At 52.5% G+C, this 21,084-nt stretch overlaps 4 protein-coding genes across 4 annotated transcripts; 2 read left to right on the top strand and 2 right to left on the bottom strand.

Annotated features, from left to right (window-relative positions):
• Positions 1 to 1,061: 1,061 nt before the first annotated feature.
• On the top strand, positions 1,062 to 3,530 carry M406DRAFT_326083 (uncharacterized protein; the record flags this gene model as incomplete). The annotated part of the gene is made up of 5 exons (XM_040920045.1): positions 1,062 to 1,527; positions 1,683 to 1,723; positions 1,792 to 1,973; positions 2,028 to 2,731; positions 2,797 to 3,530. 5 exons carry the CDS (start codon positions 1,062 to 1,064, stop codon positions 3,528 to 3,530), a joined length of 2,127 nt encoding a protein of 708 aa, XP_040781619.1.
• A 4,076-nt stretch (positions 3,531 to 7,606) lies between these two features.
• On the bottom strand, positions 7,607 to 9,072 carry M406DRAFT_238928 (family A G protein-coupled receptor-like protein; the record flags this gene model as incomplete). The annotated part of the gene is made up of 4 exons (XM_040916080.1): positions 7,607 to 8,273; positions 8,344 to 8,610; positions 8,682 to 8,780; positions 8,936 to 9,072. Coding segments are annotated over 4 exons (1,170 nt in total), but the record flags the coding sequence as incomplete, so codon positions are not given.
• An 8,563-nt stretch (positions 9,073 to 17,635) lies between these two features.
• Positions 17,636 to 19,157, bottom strand: M406DRAFT_77436 (regulated by circadian rhythms/rRNA modification). The gene is made up of 5 exons (XM_040925963.1): positions 18,894 to 19,157; positions 18,719 to 18,834; positions 18,185 to 18,648; positions 17,913 to 18,126; positions 17,636 to 17,845 (listed from the first exon to the last, which is right to left on the bottom strand). The coding sequence occupies exons 1-5, from the start codon at positions 19,015 to 19,017 to the stop codon at positions 17,804 to 17,806; spliced, it is 960 nt and encodes a 319-aa protein (XP_040781617.1). The 5' UTR covers positions 19,018 to 19,157; the 3' UTR covers positions 17,636 to 17,803.
• A 296-nt stretch (positions 19,158 to 19,453) lies between these two features.
• M406DRAFT_354515 (putative ribosomal protein L17.e.A) lies at positions 19,454 to 20,853 on the top strand. Its single transcript, XM_040922939.1, has 4 exons — positions 19,454 to 19,555; positions 19,722 to 19,935; positions 20,157 to 20,344; positions 20,427 to 20,853. The coding sequence occupies exons 1-4, from the start codon at positions 19,553 to 19,555 to the stop codon at positions 20,580 to 20,582; spliced, it is 561 nt and encodes a 186-aa protein (XP_040781616.1). The 5' UTR covers positions 19,454 to 19,552; the 3' UTR covers positions 20,583 to 20,853.
• The last annotated feature ends 231 nt before the right edge of the window (positions 20,854 to 21,084 follow it).

The raw sequence follows: 21,084 nt of genomic DNA, 5'->3' as shown, positions 1-21,084 counted from the left end.
TCAGGTCCTATATGTGTAAGATGATGCAATGGCTGCCGAGTGTCTCTGTGGCTTTTGTATGAATCGCATTGACAGAACCTTCATCTGCCCTGGGAAAGCTGTCCTGGTGGTGATGCTGGGCTTGACTCCAAGACCTACTAGGGAGAGAAAAATTGACTTCTTATCTACCTAAAGCTTGATTCAGCAGCTTCTATGTTCCTTTTTCCTTGTTTTATACAGTGTTCAGGTTTTTACACAACTTGCTATCAACCTTTCGCAGGTAGTCGGTCCTTGGAGAATTATCTAAGTATCCACCCTCCCACTCCTGTTATTAGGAACCTGTTGTGCTCATTTTCTCTTTCGGCGCCCTGAGATATTCTCAGCCTTGTGTACTTAGAAGTTTTCATGGCTCTCTGTGTACAGCCTTGCTACAACTTCGCACACGCCAGCCTGGGCAACCCTGCCTATGCTATCCTCATCCCATTTCTCTTCCTCCGCACCTCTCGGACAACTTTGTTTGAAGAAACGCGTCCTTGCATCAGTAAGGGCATAATGTATGAGCATATTTGCAATATCTTGAGCACTTTCCTAACCACATTTCTAGACATGTGGTCTCAAGGACCATCTCATGTTCCTTTCAACTTGAGCAAGATAAAGCAACTTGGTCACATCACCGCCTCATCGTCACTTTCATGTGTCTGCTGTCTTGCACAGACATCCCTTTCCCCCCAATAACCAAGTATGTCAGTCAATTCCCCCTCTCCCCCCTTTTTTTCCATTTGATGAGAAGCTGACTAACAGCTGAGAGCTTATCTGTCACACAACACACCGCGCCCTTCCATCAAGTTTGAGGCGACATCGATGGCCCAAAATGATCTATCATTTGTAGCACATTTTTCTCTTTCTTTCCTTCCCTACCACTTCAACCACTACGAAGAAGATTCACCTCCTATTAGAACCTACGATCGTTTACTACAAGCTCAGTCCCCAGCTTCAGCTCAGCGGCCAGAAATAGAAAGAGGAAAACATCATCCCAAATGCGTCGACACACAGACTAGAAGCCAGGTGACGATCGATCCAGGATGTTTGACGTCGACTGGAGCGACCCTAACAGGGAGTCCGTTGGCGACCGTAGGGCCAGGAAGCAGAAGGAGAAAGGCAAGGGCAAAGGCAAGGAAAAGGACGGCCACAAGGACGCCGCCACCGCGAGCAGCCTGAATGAGGATGACGACAGCGAGCAGTACCAGAAGCTGGACGACCACCTGAGCCAGGGCGGCGGCACTCGGACGTCTGGATCGGTGCGCACCTCTGTGTCCTCTGTGGACAAGCAGTTCGGCTTCTTTGGTGGCAAACATCGCCACAAGGGCGGCTCGTCATCCTCGCGCAAAGGCAACGCCAAGTCGGTGGCAAGCTCGTCGCTGCGGTCTCCGACGATCGACGAGAAGCTTGGTGATGAGAGGGTGTCAGTGTCATCCAGCAGCAGACGGCCAGACACAGGTGGCGGTGGAGTGGAAGATTCACCAGGGCTTCCGTCTAAGCGCTTCTCCAGTGAGTTTAGTCACCCGTTCGTTCACCTTCTTGCACAGTGTCGTTACTCTGCAAGAAATTTTTTTTTTTGGCAACGCCTTTTCTTGTCAGTGCTGTTTCTGAACGCCCTGCATTACTGTCATTAATGCAAACATGGGCAATAACAACGCGAACAGCATGGCTAAAAGGAGACCAGGTTTCGCAGACTCTGTCTTCAGTAAGCTTGACGAGGGCGAACGCGCTCCTGGCGGCTCCCTCTTTGGTTGTGATATAACGAATCCCCAGCCAGGCCGTACCAGTCTATACCAGGAGCTCACGGATGGGTGTTCCATGATCACCAAGACCACCGTGACCACCATCAGAGACCGGACCCAGGAGCACAGCGACTTTCTTGTGTCCCAAGTCTACATCTCTGCTGGAGATGATGACCACCGCCCGCCATCCAGACCATCCTCTTCCAAGTCACCGTAAGCGAACGAAAAGATATGCTATAGTGAGCTTCGATGGTTAACACTTCATAGCGCCTCGCAGACTCCTACGAACTTCTCCGAAGTGGTTCACCTACCTCCCGCGGTCGAAACATCCCTCCAGAAGAACATCGACGAGTCGCACACCCTGCCTGTCATCGCAGAAGGCTCCTCCGATGCTAAGAGTGTGGAGGCCGGCCCTTCTTGCGCCAAGCAGCAGCCACACCACCAGAAACGCGTCCACACCCGTCCCAAGCTGAGCGCGCCCGCCATCTCCCCAGCCACGATGCGGCCGACCGAAAAGCCAGACACCTGGAAGGCCCCAAACGACTGGGCCATCAGCTCGACTGAGTCTGCCCTCTCGGGCCCTCCTGAGGAGTCCTTCGACCCCGCAGCATCCGACCAGCACGCCTCCGCTACACTGGATATCGCCCACGTGCAGCGCGAGACGGAGCGCATGTTGCGTGCCTCGCCCAGGGTCGTTTTGATGCATCTCAACGGCCAGAGAGGGGTGACCAGCAACATTCCTGTTACTACTATCCAGAGTGCTGCGTACGCAGATGATCACCACCAACGCACCGATGCGCAGCGAGCCAACGATGTCGCGTTGGTTTACAAGGAGCGAGAGATGGAGAGGAAGCGCTGGCTGCTGACTGCTCTCTACAACATGGAGACGATCTGGGTTCCCGAGGACCAACTGTCCGGACCGGCTGTGAGGCCCAGCGTTCAGAAGGTTCTTGCTCTGTTTGAGAGCTCAGGTAGGGCTCTCATTCCATTCATCCTACTCCGCTCTGGACTCTCTGCTGACGCGGCACATCACAAGCCACCGCATCATACCTGGCAGGAATTAACATCTCGACCCCAGTCTACCACCTCTCGCCCGAGCCCCTCAGCCACAAGCACTACCCAAACATCCACCCCATCATCTGCCCGACCATCTCGGTCTCGATGCTCGCCCTGGCCACCGAGTCCTTCTCCTCCGTCTCGTGCCTGCTCATGACCTCCATCCTGCCGTCCGCCGAGATCCCCAAACTGCTGCAGGGCATCCACCGCATCCTCGCCTCCGGAGGCTACCTGCACATGGTCATCATCGACCCGTGGCCTGTAGCCCGGTCCATGGGCCCGCTCCTGCAGAGCTGGATCGACGGCAACCTGGTGTTTAACCTGGAGCTACAGTTCAGGGTCGGCCACCCGAGTAGGAACTTCCCCGTCTGGCTTGAGGAGGCCAGGCTGCGCGGTAAGGGGAGCATCATCACCAACGCGCGGTTCCTCGCCGTCTCTCAAGGGGGTCACCACCAAAGTGGCGGCAGTGGCGGCAGTGGCGGTGGTGGCGGTGGTGGCGGTGGTGGCAGCAGCAGCACCGGGTCGGACACCCCGTCCATCACTCGGGAGCTGCGCACCACGGTCGGCCGTCTGCTGTGGCAGGAGATCTGGGGCTCGTTCGTCACGGGCGATAATTGGTGGTGGGAGATACCCGAGATTGTCGACGAGTGCGTTGAGCACAAGACCTACTGGGAGTATAGCATCATCGCCGCCTGCAAAGCCTCTGAGGATTGAGTGAGTGTATGTGTAAATGCTTGGTCTGCCGGGATGGTGTAAGAGCAAATACACACAAACACAGAGAGAGACACAGAGATAGATGCTTTAGTTTTCTTTTTGCGTTCAAACTTCTCGGTCCCCTTGTCTAAAGGTTTCTTCTTCTAGGCTACACATCGCCGGCTGCAATACCTGGGCTGAGTGCATTGGACTAGATGGATGAACAGATGGAAATCTTGAGCATCTTCAACCATGATAATCACAACCAAGTGGCGTTAACAGGAGTTGTTTCGTGGAGGAGATACCCTATGGGCGTACAGCACCACCTTGAGACGAGTCAATGAAGAGACGGGTTTCTTCATCCAGTGGTACCTTCTTGCTTGACCTGTTCCATGCCGTTATGTTGTGCCAATTCTCCTGAGCTGATGATCAACCAGCACAGACATCTGTCCATCTCTGAACACTGTCAAAGATGAGGATGACCATAATCTGAGTAAGTTCACGAGTTCTTCGAATCCTTGCCGCTCTGCTCTGCCATCTATTACCTTTCCTAGTGAGAGAAACGATAGACCAGATTGGTCGAGCGAGTCGGTGTGGTCATCTCGTTGACCGAAAGAGAGTCGTCCTACCTGGCCATCATTGGTCCAGCTTCGATCTCCGCAAAGACCGAGCCCAGCTGCTGTAGCGTCCGTCGTCGCAATTCAACCCAACAAAACCCCTGGAATGGGGCGTACACGCTCAGGCCTCCTGTCAACGAGGACGCCATCTCCGCGTTCCACGTGCCATGCCTGGCCCTTGAGAAGGGCCGGTGCAACCATGACGAAGCAAGAGACTACTTAGCACTTGCTTATCTACCACACCTCTAAGCTAGGAGACGCCATACCATACCTGCAGTAGCACGCACTACCGCTCAACAACGATCCTCTCCTCCCACGATATCGACATCTGGTGAAGGATCGTTGGTGCCTGTGACTCCTCTTATGGTGTATTCAAAATGGTTCGGTGGATCGATCATAGGTTCGACGTTGAACGCATCCGATCGATGTACAAGTTGAAAGAGGAGGGGTGATGGTGGTTCGCAAAGGTGGCGGTGGCTCAGCAGCGACTGGCTGGCCCTGTCGCAGTCTTCGGTGTCGGCGGACTACCTGATCGATCACTAGCACCGGGTGCAGTTGACCTTTACCTGTTCATTGGGTCCTGCTTGCGAGAGAAAGAGAAAGATGAGAGGGATGTTGAACGCGACGTCGCAGGCTGTACCTCCTTTGTTTCTCTCTCCACGCAATCAGTACCCCAAATTCCCTAGGTTGTCGCCGTCAGGGGTCTCTACTTTTCTTTCGTACCTGCCCTATCCAACCTCAGCCTGATCCTTCGGCAGGTCTTCTCCCCCTGCCCCTTCCCACCCAAACTCCCCTGCCTTGTCAAGCACGCCCTGGCAGGTTTCCTTGGCCAGCATCATCCTTCCCTCACGTGGTGCGGCTGTTGCCCGCTCTGACTGCTGGCTTTGATACCGGTGCGATTCATCGTCCGACAATGAATGCCACACGCTTTGAGCCAGGACGAGATGCCTGGGGAGCCTGTCTTATTTAGCCATAGTACTGTGTACTCATCACATCAATACTTGGGGGACTTAGCACATAAAGCTTCTCTATCTTGATAGGTTGAAGCGACGCGTGCCGTGGTTGCTTGCTAGCGTGCGCCTAATTTCCGCTGCTGCAGGAACGTTCGATGAGACCAACAGTTGTCACCAATGGGAGAGGGGCGGGGGGTTGTCCGTCATCCCCCCTGTTTTTTTATTCTTTCTTTTGTCATCCCGACAAGTGTGCCAGAGGAGTAAGCCACATCACCGCACGGTTGTAATTAGAGACGATTGAAACGTAGAAGGCCCCGGGTCAGCAACAGCAGTCTAGTCCGGAGCGGGCTGGTGGTCCCAGGCTGTCACTTCTGAATTGGGACGACTAAGTAATCGTGCATAGATAAGATCAGCGTGAACGGCTGTGTACCACCACCTTGCAGCTTGTCCATCAACGTCTCTGGTCCTAGAATGCGGCACAGTCGGCGCGGTACCGTCTTTTCTCAAGTCACAAGTCGTGGTCTGATTGCAGGGTCTGCTCCTGGTTCAAATAAGAGAAAGTAAGGGAGGGGGAGACGAAGCCGAAAGAAGTTGGTCCCCATAGACACAAGAAAAGCCAAACTAAAATTCCGTCTCCAGGGCTCTCATCGGTCAAACGACGATCCTCCTCCATTTTGAAGAGAAATGACCAGCGCGGGAGAGAGGCAAGCCGAGAAGATCTCTCATAGCTTGGCTTGCTTGTTTGTTTGGGGGGGGGGGGGGAGGTCCCACAGGATGCGTAATGACCACGACGGACGAACGGCATGGACGAGGCCTGGTGGAGGTCGCCTCAAGATCAACGAGGGCCGTCTGTCAGGTCGGGCCACATTCAAACCTTCTCACAAGCGTTATAGCCTTGCTCATAGTGGCGTTCCAAGGTGCGGACCTAAGGCAGGTGTCTGAAACTCTTTCTCCCACCGGGAGGCAAAAAGAGTTCATCACTCTTTTGGAGGGTGGACCCAAAAAAGGGGACACACGCGCCAAGAGGGTCCTCTACTGTTCCACCCCCACCACCCCGGACTCGAAGTCTCTCTCCTACCCCCGACCCGACGATTTGGGTGCGGGGGTGTTGACTCGCAGTGGAGAGAGAGCCCAAGATAGCAAGCCATGGGCAGAGAGAAACCGCGGAGTGCCTCAGTATGAATAAGAAGGCTCGAATCAATGAGCGCCCGCAGAGAAAGATGCTCGATAATCAAAAGTCACTCGTTCACGGATCGACCGGGCTAAATGATAGACAAAATTCGTAGTAGAGCGGCCCATGAGAGGCAGAAAGTTGCAAACAACCCCAGTTTGGGGGCTTGATGTGAGACCTTTTAGGTCTCTTGGAAATGAAGGCGGCGAGAGCAACGAGCAGGGGTAATTGTAATGAGTATTCATGTCGGCTTACCTGATTCAACGGCACTTGCCTCGGTTCCTGAGTCGACATTTGTAAATCGACCGACTCCTAGGTGGGTTGCGATCCGTGCGAGGTCCATATTCTTTGTACGTAGTAGCGTAGAAATCTTCCCAAACAAGCGATATGACTTTTCCCAAACAGAGCGTGTGACGAGCCACGAAGGACAGGACATGCGTAAAGGACATAGCAGTAGCCCACGTGAGCTTGAACCTACCTAGGACGGAGAGGTGGTGGTATGCACCCAAAGTGTGAGCACCTTCCGCAGTGCACATACATGATGCATGCATGACGCAGGGGCAAGAAGAAGGAAAGAAAGAAAGAAAGAAAGAAAAAGAAAAAAAAGAAAAACAGGGATGAAACAAGACACAGTACTGTACTAGTACTATAGTCTGGTAGAATATGCAAGGCGGACAGGGAAGGCGATAGTGGTGATGCGTGGATGTAACCCACCTGCGTCAGCAGCACGACGGGAGGATTGCTCACACTGGGGGTCACATCCCGCTCTCTGAGTTTACTGTTCCTGCGAAACTACGAGTGAGGGTGTGTGAGCATCCCCTTCCAACTGCTCAAGTCGCAAACGTCAAGTATTATGGTATAGAGAGAGACAGAAAGACAAGCATCGCATGTAGAGACCATTCAGTCACGTTTTCGAAAAGGAATGAATTGTTGATGGCATGTTATTGCGAAAGATAGGCTCTGCGCGCTCTTTTTGGAAGCAAAGGGGGGGGTATGTAGAAGATTACGTGGTAAAAACACAGACAAGTGTCGTCGTACATTCGTCTCCCGAGACCAAAATGAATTATTGATTTTTTTTTTCCCCTTCCTCCTCTTTTTTTCTTCTTTTTTTTTTTATAAAAAAAATATTTTCTTTTCCCCTCAACATGAGGAAATCGACTGGCTCCGGACCGCCAACTCTTCCATACTCTCCGTCTCGCTTGCGTTCTTGGAGCTCTTCCCATACGAACCTCCTCTTCCAGTAGCATCTCCACTGTCCTCCCTCTCCCTCCCACCGCCATGATGGGCTCTGCCGTTCATCCCAGAGATTATCTTCAACGACGACGACGATGACGACGACCCACTCCAGTGCGAGGCCACGTCGTCGGGGAAGGACTTGCACGCCTTCCAACTTGTGATGACGTAGATGACGGCGTTCCAGAAGCCCTGCAGAGGGAGCACGAATGCGGACATGTACTCGAGCGGCAGGTTGATCTGGCCCGCCTCCGCCAGACTGAACAGCCGGTTCAAGGACGAGGGGATCCACGTCACCAGCATCGCCGTGAAGAAGAGCAGCGCCACCTTGGTGTAGCTCCACGCGGCGTTGTGCGCATCTAGCGTGATCTTGCGCCGTGAGGGCAGCTTCGGCAGCCCTGGCATCTGGAAGCCCTGCCCCTGTCCCTGCTGTGCGCCGTACGTGCTCACCCTGCTGGTGTTAGCTGCTGCCGCCGCCGTGCTAGACTCGGCCGCGGGCTGAGGCTTGGCGCTGATGGAGACGGAGTACGGAGACGGGTCGCCAAGGGAATGTCCGGAGATCGAGTCGTGCTTGTTCATGTTGATACCGAGCGGTGCGAGGTCGATAGCCTCCCCAGCGCTGGTCACGGTCACAGAGACTTCGGTCGTCTTGCTGTTGGCCACCTCGTTCATCGGCAGAGGCTCGGGCTCGTAGTGTGATGTGTAGTTTAGATCCTTGAGCTGTTGGTGCTTGCGGTAGATCTCACGTCCAGCACGGATGTAGATGAAAAAGGTTGCGACGATAGCCACCCTGTGGTAGTGTCAGCTTGTCGGTACTCACTGACTCGGTCATTTAGGGCTTGAGGAACAATGTGCCGTACCACACAGGTCCATAGAAGGTGGCGATTCGCCAAACATCCCATGACTGCTGAATCCAACACCAGATCGTGGCGTTGCCGTACATCCGGCCCTTGCTGGGGGTCTGAACAAAGATGTATGTTATGGCTATAATGAATGGCAGCCCATAACAAGAAAGGAGATATGGTATCTCCATCCTCCGCAATTTCTGGGCATCGTACTTGCGGTAGAACGTCAAATAGACATTCACGGCCATGGCCAATGTCCAGAAGGCATCTGCAGGCATGAACCTAAATCAAATTCTCAGTGTCAGTTTAACGCCGCGACGCACAAACGGCTGGATGGACAGAGTGTGACTTACATCTGGATCAGGAAACCTTGCAATTGGCAGCCTGCCGAGCCTGAGTCACCCACATACGTCCTGGCCATGAGGGTTGCGACATTGGTCATTGCATTGCCTCTATAAAGTCCATATCAAGAGTCAGCGGCAGTGAATCAATTGGAACGACGTGACGAGAGACACATAGGCAGGATGTGCAACACCATCCACTGTTTACGCCAGGCGGACCTGCGGATCGTCGAGGAGATGGGAAAAGGGTGGAAAGGTGAACTGACAATGAGGCATAGAAAACTAGGCGATTGATAGGCTTGTGGAAACTTTTCGAAAAGCTAAACGTCACGATGATGACGACGCAGCCGAGCAAAGAAGCCACCGACGCTGCCCGTTCGAGGACGGTGAACACATTGAGTTCGGCCTCGGTAAGATCGTCGGTCAACATCTTGGCTTCGTGGTTCGGGTCGCTTGCGAAATGGAAAGGGAGGATATATATCGGGTCTGGCGGTCTTAATTCTGGTTCACAGGCCTGGATCAGACCACGCCAACCAGTAACGTCGCAGGAGGTTTCGTTGATGTCCTCGCAATATTTGGCTCTTGAGTAGACTCAGCCCATAACGCAGCTGCAAAATAGTATGCAATGGTTTTGTTGTGCGGTGATGAGGACGATGGTTTGGAGCAGTTAAAATGCAGGAAATTGTCGATGATCTGAACTCCCGAGGATACTTGGTGCCTGTGCTCCCTTTGTGGCGTAAATGGAGAGATGCGGTGTTATGACGGGGGATAAATAGCCCAGAGGCCCTGAGCGCGAGAAAAGCAATGTTTCCTGCTCAGACAAGTGTCGAGGACGGGACACAGACGTATCCGCGCGTACTCGTCCAGTGCCGCCAGTAAATCAGACGGTTTGGAGAATAGGTGAGGTATAGGCAGATCGAGGTTTCAAGAAACGAGGAAATTGGTCTCTCACGGGTTTGTTTTCTCGTCTCCACCACAAACTCTGTGGAGGGGATTGGGGGGGATGGGGCAGGTACGAGGAAGGAGAAGGCTTTTTGTAAAAAAGTCCAGTCAATTCTGGCAAAGTACGAAAATCGAGGAGCAACTTACCATACCTATACAAAAAGCCTGAGCTATGAGGGTGGTGTGTATGGCAAGGGGCTTGCTAGGTTGATCTAATCCATCCCTTACACGAGCAAGGGGTGGGGTGGAGGTTTGGGAAACCAGGGCCGGGATACCCGCTGTTGTTGAGCGGATGGTGCACTGGAAGGGCCAATGTTGGTCCCCGGTACGGCAGGGCAAGGTGGTGTTCTCCTCTGAAATCGACAGTCGGCCGCTCGGCCGGGCGAATTGTGTGGGTGCGGGGATCATAATGAAGAGAGACACCCGTCTCGCAGCTTTGCGACACGAGCTGCCTCGCGAGTGCAGCCGCCATGTCGTGGAGGACTGTGCATTTCGCACTAGACGCGGGGTTATGTTGCGAGGTATGGGCGCACTGGCTCGACGCAGTGAGAATCGTGACGACAGCTTCTTGGCTGTTCATCCCATACCTGTCTGGTCACCTGCACTGATACTATGAGCCAAGGTAGAGACGCAACGACGCGAGCCCTGCGGAAGTTTAGTTGGAAGGCGGCCAGAATCTCATGGTGAGCAGGCCCAGGTGTTTGATGAAGAAAGAAGAAGAAAAAACCCAACTACCGGTCGATGTCAACATCCCCTGGTCGACGCGAATCACACTCGATAGTTGTAGTTAAGCTGCAAACCCTAAGGGGCACATTGCAGAATGTGGGTATTCATCTCAGCCTGGATCCAATGTTGTATGATGCCTGATCGTTTTCAAGCAGTGTGGTGCTGGTCCTTGCAAACAGCTAGACGTATGAAGATCCTACCAGTGGATCGAGTGAGGATGTTGGCTCCGGGATGTGGGCTCTGCAATATCCTTCGAAAGAAAAAGAAAAGGAACCCCCCCCCCCCCACGAGAAGAAGACCAATGTTGAGGCGGCTCCTCGGCATTTGCAAGAGTGTGTTTGCGTGTCTTGGAGGGCCGTAATGGAAACCGTGGAGAGGCTAGACAGGCGGCATGACTGCGACCAGTCAGGATCAAGATTGCTGATGGTCCTGTAACCATCTCGTTCGTCCTCGTCGGGGGTCTTCCAAAGCTGCTGAGCAACATAAAACCATACGGTGACAATATCATCCGAACGCTGTATTCCTGCCACTCGAGATCGGCAAGATTCTGCCGATTATTTGGAGACGGGGCCGCCAATTGAGGAATAGAGCAGACTTCAGAGAGGCAGCATACGGTCTTTCGGAGAGCACAGGCAAGTGGGTGCATTCGACTCGAGGAAGAGGGCCACTGACTGGCGTTGTACTTTTGTCCTTCGTGATTGGAACCCTGCTGGGAAGCGCTACCGACAAGCTGGTGCCAATACCACCAGCAGCAGACCTGTCTGTCACTACGTCGTAACAGTCCTACTTGCATACAGTAGACGAGGCTACTGCCTTAGTATGTATACAGATCGTCGGTAGACCCCACTGACGTGACGCGGTGTGCTCAGTATGCGAAGCCAGGATCCTCAACGTCTCTGCGATCCTGGGCCGTCGAGGGCTGCTTGGCCTCACGTGGCAAGCCTGACTATTGTTCCTGGGATGCGCCATGATAGTCCAACGTCGTCCTAATGGACATTAGTAGAAGGCTGTCAGACTGCTGGAATTTTCTCCCATTCCTCCTGCGAGGGGTAGGAGGGATCCAGAGGGTGCTGTCCGTTTGATGGCGATCAGAGCAGAATTGCAAAGTGGTAATCCTGTGGGCTGGACTGGGTCCGGATTCGCAGGATGTGGGGAGCCGGCAGTGACCCCCCAGGCGCCACAAATCTGAAAAGGTTGTGATCTGGTCACCGGATAGGTTGTGAGGCAAGTGAGGGCTTCCGTGTGCCTCGCGTCGTGGGTGGCTGTTCCTGGTGAGGGAGCAGGCAAGGTGGAGAGCTGTGGGTGGGAAGAGATGGCAAGCTTTCTTGTGATGGAGCACATGGAGAAGGAAGGCCCCACCACGGAAGTTTTATCCCATGGTGAGATCCACTCTTTCCGGGGGGGGACTGGCCCGTGCTTCCTCTGAACCTAAGGACCCTGATCATGTACCTTCCTACACATGCTACACCATTTCCAATACGATGACCCACACGGGAACCATGCATGTCTGATTGTTTATCTCGGCCACCTGTGCAGGACCATGCGAACCTTGCCTTCTCATGGTCTATCAATGCTGTCTGAATGGGACTCTTTTTCTTGTAGTTCACTTGAGTGCCGGCACAAGCAGCTACAATGAAGGTCCCCAACTCGCTATCAGGCTGGACTTTTCTATTTCATCAAAAATATCAGGTACCCTGGTACCACAATACTATGATAGGTACTCCTGTGGCCGGTGCTGGAAACAAGTACCATACTACTGAAGTACTTAGATGCAATTGGTGGATGCCATAATTTGGGCCGACCACCACTCAAACCATCAGAGTGCCAGACAGTAGCATCAACATCCTGTTTCACCAGAAGATGAGAAAAGTCCCTCAATCTCATATGTTGTCAAGTGAGACACATTGCTAGTAGGCATTAAAAAGAAAATTCTGATCTATGTTTGTTCTTCCTTAATTCTATGGTCTCAGAAACATCAATTCACTATTCTTGGATCCCTGTTTGTTTCCCTACTGCTCAAGTACTTTACTTAGCATAATCTAGAATACATAAACCAAATACCTTGAAAAACTATCGTTCAGGGTCCATTGCCCCTACGGTTCGAAAGAGGTCTCATCTCACCCTCTATAAAACCCTGATTCTGAAAATTGATATATAAAAATATCACTGTGTCTCTCTTAAGACGTTTTGTCTGTTGCCGTGACTTCCGGGCAGTTGGTTCCTCACCGCGGAGAGGTAGTTGTGCAGCACAAAAATCTGAGACCACATTCTTAAGCACAACCAGGCAAAAGGGGTCAATGCAGTAGAGGAGAGTGCCGGTTTGACGTACATTGTACGGACTTGAACAAAGTGTGCGTTGTTCTGCCAGAGGTGACATGTCGCATGCTCGTCGCATACACTTCCCATATTAGTTAGAGCATGTGCGGCAGGGCAGCCTCAGCACCTTCATTTGACCCAAACTTCCGCCTTTCCCCACGCCCAGCTCGCTTCAGGCCTGCTCACGAGGACGTTCGAATCTTTTTCTTTTTTGAAAAAAGAAAAGCATATGTATGTGAGGGAAAAAAAGAAGAAAAAAATAGAAGAAAAGCTTCTCCACAGTCACTTACTACGTGTACCACTGTGGGCCACAATCTTTTTATAAACCGTTCAGGTCTCCTGGGGGGTGACTTTATTGGCTGCGGGTGCAGCGAGTCTGAGGTTCCACTGGTCTGACACATCCGCCTTCTAATCGTCGGCCTGCTCCAAAAAGGGTTTGCATGTCCGTACGGAGATGTACAGAGTAATTTGTGAACATCCAGGCTCTCGGCCTCCCAACATAATCCCGAGGTTTTCTGCTGCATGCATGTGTCTGGGGAACAGTGCGGGTCACTGACAAGGGCTTTACATTTTTCCTTGCGGGCTTCAAAACGTCAGAAAAGTTTCCGGTACGCGTTTGCGCCAGCTGCTCAAACCCCTGTGACGCCCCCTTAACGATCTTCGCTTGTGTTCCTGTGTAGATTCGCACAAGGCGATATGGGATATCAGTGCCTGGTTGCCTCCCTCCTAGTAAGCTCGCATGCGGTGACTTTCTTTTCGGCTGCGAGCTTCGAAACACCGGAACCACCTCGCAGCCTTTCTTCTTTTCCCAGCAGGTCGAAGTCGGTCCGATACTCCCAGTTTGCAATGCCATTTCGCTATACTTTCACCACGCCACATATCGGAAGTGGACAACTGAAAGGTGAGCGTGAACACTGAGCAGTCATATATTACTCAGCTTTGAAATACCATACTTGGCGTCGAGTGTCTGCAGCAGAGGTGTAGAGAGGATTATACCCACGACGTCAGCGTCGAGGCTCTCCTGCCAGTACCCAGTCATATCATTTTCTAGGAACTGATCCTCAGCAATCCATTTTTCCTACCATAATACCATGTATAAACAAACGTCCCTTTGAAAGAGGATATAGTCTCAATCTGAAGTACAACTCGTGGCATCTCCATGGCTACCGCGGAACTGATCGACCTCCCAAGACATGAAGTGATGGACGTGGGATGTAAGCCTCACCTTGAGAGGAACTCACCGCCGCTCAGACCCTGGTGATCTTACCTGGTTCGTGTCTTTGACGATCCATCTTGACCTTGGGACGGAGAACGTGACGGTCCTATGTGGCTAGCGCTTCGAAGGGGAACTTCTGCAAAGTTGCGATACCAGGAATTCACCCCGTAGTCCTGGAAATCCCCCTGAGAACCGAAGATCCAGCAGAAGTGAAAGTCCTTGGCTCGTCGGCGAGTCTTCATTGTCGGCCTTTCTGTGCGGTACATTCCCTGCTCCCTTATTCTCAAGTTTCCCGGCGATTCTGATCATCCTCAACGTTCCTCTTGGAGATTTGTTGGGATCTTAGGATAAGGCGAAGGGTGTTGCACGTTGATATACAAGCAACACCTGCTAGAGAAAAAGGCTAAGATCTCTAGGATGATCCCTTGAGACGTGTTTTCTTGCTGTAAGGTGTATCTTGAGCGGGTACGACTTTTCTGTGAGGGAATTATTATATTGAGGAAGATCATGAAGCTCTTCGCTCACTCAATCAGAAAGCATGACCGCAGGTCTAAATGTAAAGGAGGCCCTGCTGTCTGGCTGGGCTCCATCGAAAGTCCATAAGGTTGTGGCATTCTCTCTCCTTTCCAATAAGAAAGGTTTTTTTTGGTTGACGTTGCCTGTCAAAAGTTGTGTATGGCCGCCATGGAGCTCTCTGCTCGACTTCCAAGTGTTAACCATGTATCGAAGCTGTTGTTGCTTGAAAGGGTATCACCTCGAGGACAGCACCCAGTTACAAGTAAGGCTTGGTTTGCAGTGTGTGCTTCCTGCCTTTTCTTTCTCAAATAACCGCCAGTAGCTCGTGGCTCCGGGGTTTCTGCAGATCGCCCCTCTTGCTGCGTATTTACCATGGATTTGTGGACGCTTATGGTATAGGTACATCATGACTGTCCCGTTGAGAGCTTCCACAGTAGCCGAACAGACTTCTTGATAAACGCAGGTCCCTCTTCTCACATGTACCATCGCATCTCAACTCTGACTGAATCAGACCGTGGCCATACAAGGTATGGTCAAGATGGACAAGAGGAGGATGAGGCTGTCATCCTGATGTTCGTACCCATGGATGCGGTGGTCGCCACAAGCAAGAGAGGCCCGGCGTCGCCTTGCCTAACAGACCAGGCTAGGACACCAAGCCAACTGGGCGGCCCAACGAGCAGTAATGGTGCTGTCCCACTGCTACCACTGCTGCTTCTCAGTGGGATGCAGAAATCGAGGCACAGGACCTGAAGTATGAGATGGACATGACACGGCTGGAATAGCTGACTTTTGCGTACGACGCACTCGTCGTGATTCACCAGCTTCGAGATGTGTGAGTCCGACCGTTTTACGCAGCTATATAGGCCACAGCCGTTTCCAGTCAGCTGGGAGTGGTCACTCCTTTTAGCTGTCGCATACGAGAGGTCTCGTTGTCCGAAGGAACCGACGATGTATCTTTCATCAGATTGCCTATGATGGTCAGCCGCGACAGGTTGATCTGTGTTAAATCCAACAATCGCAAGGTCCTGGGGCCTGCGACCCTTTCCGTAAAGATAACGCCGACAAGGGCCATCATCAAGCCCGGGAACAGGAGCAGCACTCATCTTGGCCACACAGAAAGCAGATTGGCCTGGTAAGGGAAGGTCACTTGAGAAGTGAAGCGGAGGTCTTCCATTGGCGAAGCAACAGCCCTCACAAAGATTCGTCCTTCAATTCACCTCCCTGATATAGGTAGTGGCGTCCGATTCCGATCACGATGACAAGAGTGAAATCTTGCTGTTTTTGGCCCCATATTGTCTCTATCGAAGGCGCGTAAATCAAGCAAGCATGACCACCCTATAACACCCTCTTCTCAATCTGCCAAGTAGCCGTCAGCAAGTCGAACGGTCTGATGAAGGATGTCCTCCGCCTCAATTGGCCCAACTAATCCAGTCTCACAAGCCAGCTCTTCGGGGGATTACGTCCGGATAGGATGATGCAGGTTTTCGTATGTCCATTTCGTCATTGTGCGTGACTTTGTCAGACGGACATGCACTATTCGGGGTACGCGCTCTTTGCTGCCGGGGGGGCGGGTCAAAGGAGCGGCGAGGATAAGGGCACAGTCAAAGAACCTCAAGCTTTATAACGTTCTCGCTTCCCCTGTTATTACTCTGTATTGTAGTCCCAGAAGGCTGATTGTGGATTCCAAGTCATACAATTAATGATAGGTCAAGCATCTCACCCCGACACTTAACATAAAATTTATTCTTCTCCGTTGAACCGTACGACTCTCCTTACTCCGCATCAGTAATCATGGGTACCGACGAGAACGGTAATACCGACTGCTCAAACATGATCGACTGCTATGACTGCCGGAATAGCAGCAACTGTAAGTCCCGGCTGGAATCAGACCACTGTCCGTTCGCACCAGCACGAGGTTGCGACGTATTCTTTCCCCTCATATATCCTCAGGAACAAGCATCCCGTGTCCGAGTCAATCTGGCTTACCCTTTTCAGGTACCAATTGCGAGAAGCTCAATAGCTGTAGCAACTGCGTGGACTGCACTGTAAGTGCCACCTGCTCCAGACCCAGGCAGTACCCCCCTCGTAGACATGTTGGAGAATCAGACGAAGGGGACCCATTGCTCGCGACGTTCTGAGCGCCCTAACAATCTTCGCGTGACTGCAGAACTGCAAGAACAGCAGCAACCTGGAAGACTGCTGGGTACGCTGACGGATTTGAAGACCTCCCCCCCCCCCCCCCCAATTTTTTTTCTTCTTGTTTGTGGAGGCCACAAGACGCCGATGAGGCTGACAGACAGAGTTGTGTGTTGCAGAACATGATCAATTGCAGCAATTGCACGGACTCCAGCGGCCTGACGAACGTCAGCAACGCGCATGGTGTCCACAAGTCTGGCGACAGCGAGCTGAAGTGAGGCACGCTTGTGTAAATCTCAGGGCTATCCTTCACATCATGACCCATTCGGCGCAGGAGTGACGAGATAGCAGTGCTGGATTTGTGGTGTTTTTAAAAAGATGGCTGGATTTTGCTCGGGGAAAATGGTGCCGAGGGACTGAAACAAGGGGCAAAAAGTAATAGAGTACAATATTACCAGCACATTGTTCTTTCTCTCTTTTCTCACTCCTATGGTGCTGGTAGTGAGACTGTGCGGTGATGTAGGGTACGAGTAATTACCGCGATATGATCCTGACTCGACATGTAAATCCGCGGTAGTTATCGTATGTTCTATATCAGGTATGGTGTGAATTCCAGTCACTGATACTTGGTATCAACATGCGCCCGCCCAAGAAGTTCAAACCTACTCGTGTGTGGATCTCACTGTCTCTCTTCATACAGGTTGAGATGTGCCGTTAGCCTCCCATCGAAAGTAAGAAGTTTTTCCATGTCTGAGGAATAGGAGCAAAACCAGCTCAGCAGACTGTGACAACGCAAAAGGCTAACCGTAAACATAGTCGGATTTTTGAGCGGGTTGAAACGGACAAGACCCTTGGAAGACCGTTTGGGACTCGAGAAGCTTGCACCGAGAGTTTGTGAAGCTTTTATAAAAACTTGGGTAAGGACGGTAATCCAGTAGCACCAGAGCCTCTGTGTAGATGCGCAAGGCTCTGGTGGCCACTATGAGCACAACAGACAAGTAGCACAGCCGTTCATAATCAAGCCCATGGCCTGCAGGAATGACAATACAACTTCACTTAACTCATGGGATATCTCCAGCAATTTTTGATCTACCGAGTCCTCGGCGGACGAAGTATCACACACGTGTTGTATTCACACGTAAGAAAAGCCTGATGATGCCCTTAGAACGCCGTCATTCGCCGTTGCCGAATAGAGATATAAAAAGCCCTCCAACCGAAGAAACATCCTGAATCATAAAATCGCAAAGGAAGAAGAGCGCGCATCCGCGGAACCGCCATTAGCCTATTCCACGAACTCCTTCTGCCGGTAGACCGCAGACACCATCTGTGTGGTTGTTAGCGACATCATGTGACGTGTTTTAAACATATATGCAAGCACAGGGTTGACCTACAGCGTGATCTCTCTCGTAGGGCTCCAGGGTAAGCTGCTCCTTGGGGAAGAACTTCTCCGATCTCAGCTTCTCGACCTCCTGGGCAAAGACCTGCTCAGGAGGCGCAGTCGAGTCGATACAGTTCGCCTTGATGGAGATGAGCATGCCACCACCTTGCTTCAGGAAGAGCTTAGCATTCAGAGCGACGATTCTGGCTTGGTCAGGTTGAGCAACACTATGGTTCGTTAGCTTTTCTGTCCACTGCAATCCAAAGAGTTAGGACTTTGACATACTCTGCGAAGATGAAATCAACCATGTCGACGAGCATGCGGTACTTGAGGGGTTGTCTGGCATCCTCGACGATGGGAACAACGTTTGTGCGGCGGGTGGCCATATTGATGAGGTCGCGACCAGACCGGTGGGAGAATTCGACGGCGTAGACGGTGCCAGTAGGTCCGACGATGTCGGCGACGTGGGAAACGGAGGTACCAGAAGCAGCACCGAGATAGAGAGCCTTGGAGCCAGGCTTGATGTAAATGGTCTCGAGACCACCCAGGATACCAGCAGCCAGCTTCGATCTGAAAGGGTTCCAGATACGGTATTCGGTCTTGGTCGTGGTGCCGTCCTGGCTCTTCGCATTCTCGATCGCAACGCGCTTCTCGTTATAGACGCTCTCACCCGGGGTCAGATTGGCAGTGGCCAAGAGATCTTCCTTGCCGCCGCGGACGACAAAGACACCTCCGTGACGATGGGGTTCCTGCAAAGATGGTATGTAAGCGACCCTTCAACATAATCTGCAGCTCGTGAAAGGGGGGACTTGGACGTACCACAATCATCTTCTTTCCACCAGCGCCGCCGCCTGCGCCTCCACGACCTCCACGACCACCTCCGCGTCCACCACGGCCACCAGGACCGCCACGACCCCTGCCACCACCGCGACCGCCTGGGTTAACGTTAGCAATGGTGTTGTATAACCTTCAGCAACACGAATTTTTATCTCACCTCGGTCACCACCGCGGAAGCTGCCACCACCTCTGCCACCGCCGCGACCACCTCGATCACCACCACGGAAGCCGCCCCCGCGGCCTCCACGGTCACCACCACGTCCTCTTGGCGCGAAACCCATTGCTGTGCTTTCGAAAATTGACAAGAAAGAGGTAAATAGCTTTTGAGATTGATTTGGAGTGAGCTACGAAGGGTGGTTGTAGTGAGTACCCTTCAATGGAAGTCACTGATGTTGCAACTTTCGTCAAGGCAAATTGTACCTGGAAAGCTTGCCCGTGCAGAAAAAAAGTTGAAAAATTTCAAGGTAGGGGCCTAAGCCTAAGAGGTACCTGGGTACTCCCCACACTCTTGCCCGCCGGCTTAGAGCAGGTGGGGTCCTCATCTCACTCTCTAGTTGGCTGTTCGCAAAAATGGATTTGCCGGATCCCGCTTATGTCAGCTGGCAGGGGAATATGGCCCGCAGCTAGCTTCAGTCTTTGCTCACGGCGCCTGCCGTGAAGACCGCACGTGATCTTGAAATTGGGCCGCACTTTCCCAAGAGTTTTCAGTAGCGGCAACCTCGAGCAACCCCATCTAAATTTTGCTGGCCAGCCAGACCGAGACGACCTCCCTCAATCAACAACACCCGATACCATCTCCACACCCAATCCGTCAAGATGGTGAGTTGCATCCTCCATTTGCGATTTTCGAATTCGAACGATTATGATCGATGCCCAAGAATTGATAGAGTGGAGAAAACTGCGATGGACAATTGCGAAAACGGGGGACGACGACGTGGTTGAGGATAGTCTTGAGGGCTGACACGTTCTGCTTTCCGACAACTAGGTTCGATACGCCGCCACCGAGATTGCGCCGTCCAAGTCGGCCAAGGCCCGCGGTGCCTACCTCCGAGTTTCGTTCAAGAACACCCGCGAGACCGCCCAGGCCATCAACGGCTGGAAGCTGCAGCGCGCCGTCAAGTTCCTCGAGAACGTCAAGGAGAAGAAGGAGGCTGTCCCCATGCGCCGTTACGCTGGCTCCATTGGCCGTACTGCCCAAGGTACGATTTACCCCTCGAATGCGACTTTGTACGAGAGACATGATGGAGACGGGAAATGCAGGGTTTCCCGGGGGAGGAAAAGTGCACATGGTCAAGAGGGGGGAACTACAGAAGCGCCTGAAAGAGTTCCCAGACTACGATGCAGGCGATTGTGGATGAGGCGGACGGCATGGTTATTCTTATGAAGACGCGACATGAGACTGACTGATTATGATGAACAGGCAAGCAGTGGGGTGTTTCTCGTGCCCGGTGGCCCGTCAAGTCTGCCGAGTTCCTCCTGCAGCTCCTGAAGAACGCCGAGTCCAACGCTGATGCCAAGGGCCTCGACACTGGTGCCCTGGTCGTCAAGCACATCCAAGTCAACCAGGCTCCTAAGCAGCGCCGCCGAACCTACCGTGCCCACGGTCGTGTACGTCTGAACCGAAGTCCACTCCAACAAGGGACAGCCCACCAAATTTCGACTGGCCAATTTTACTGACACCATCGTCTAGATCAACCCCTACATGTCCAACCCTTGCCACATCGAGCTGATCCTCACCGAGGCCGAGGAGGTTGTCCAGAAGTCCGAGGCTGTTGTCGCCCGTGAGGAGCGCCTGAACTCCAGGCAGCGCGGTTCGCGTGTGCGCAAGGCCATCACCGCCGCCTAAATTCTCTCAACCAGAGGCGGTGGTCTTGGATGGTAGTGGCGCCGTGATGGACTTGTCGGTCGGTCACTGCTGATTTTAAGGTGGGGGCGGGAGCAATTCACAATAAATGGACTTTGTGCAAAGGGAACGGCTTCGCTTTTTCTGGGACCGGTGTATTGAGGCATGGCATTTCGGGTCAGAAACGGTCTGGCATGCGAAAAGAAAATATCCACGCAAAGCGGATAAAATTCACGAATGAAATTTCCCAATACCACAAAGACCATTTGCGCAGAACCAGGTGTTCCAAGATGGTGGAAATAAGGGTGCCAATGTGGCATACTCAAAAAGCAGTAAACGCATGTCTAAAAGTGCTTTGCCAGCAAATACACACATGCTTGAGTGTGTTTCTTGGTCCTGGACCCCAGGCTCGTCACCACTGGATCCCGCTGCCTTACAACATAACATCCTCATGACAGAATTCGGCATCCTGCAGTCTTTTACAATAAGCACATCTTGGCTCTAC

The sequence above is a fragment of the Cryphonectria parasitica genome (assembly GCF_011745365.1).
Source record: "Cryphonectria parasitica EP155 unplaced genomic scaffold M406scaffold_1, whole genome shotgun sequence".
In the NCBI taxonomy this organism is placed as follows: domain Eukaryota; kingdom Fungi; phylum Ascomycota; class Sordariomycetes; order Diaporthales; family Cryphonectriaceae; genus Cryphonectria; species Cryphonectria parasitica.
The sequence above is the reverse complement of the archived record's forward strand: the minus strand, read 5'-3'. Positions and strand labels throughout refer to the sequence as shown.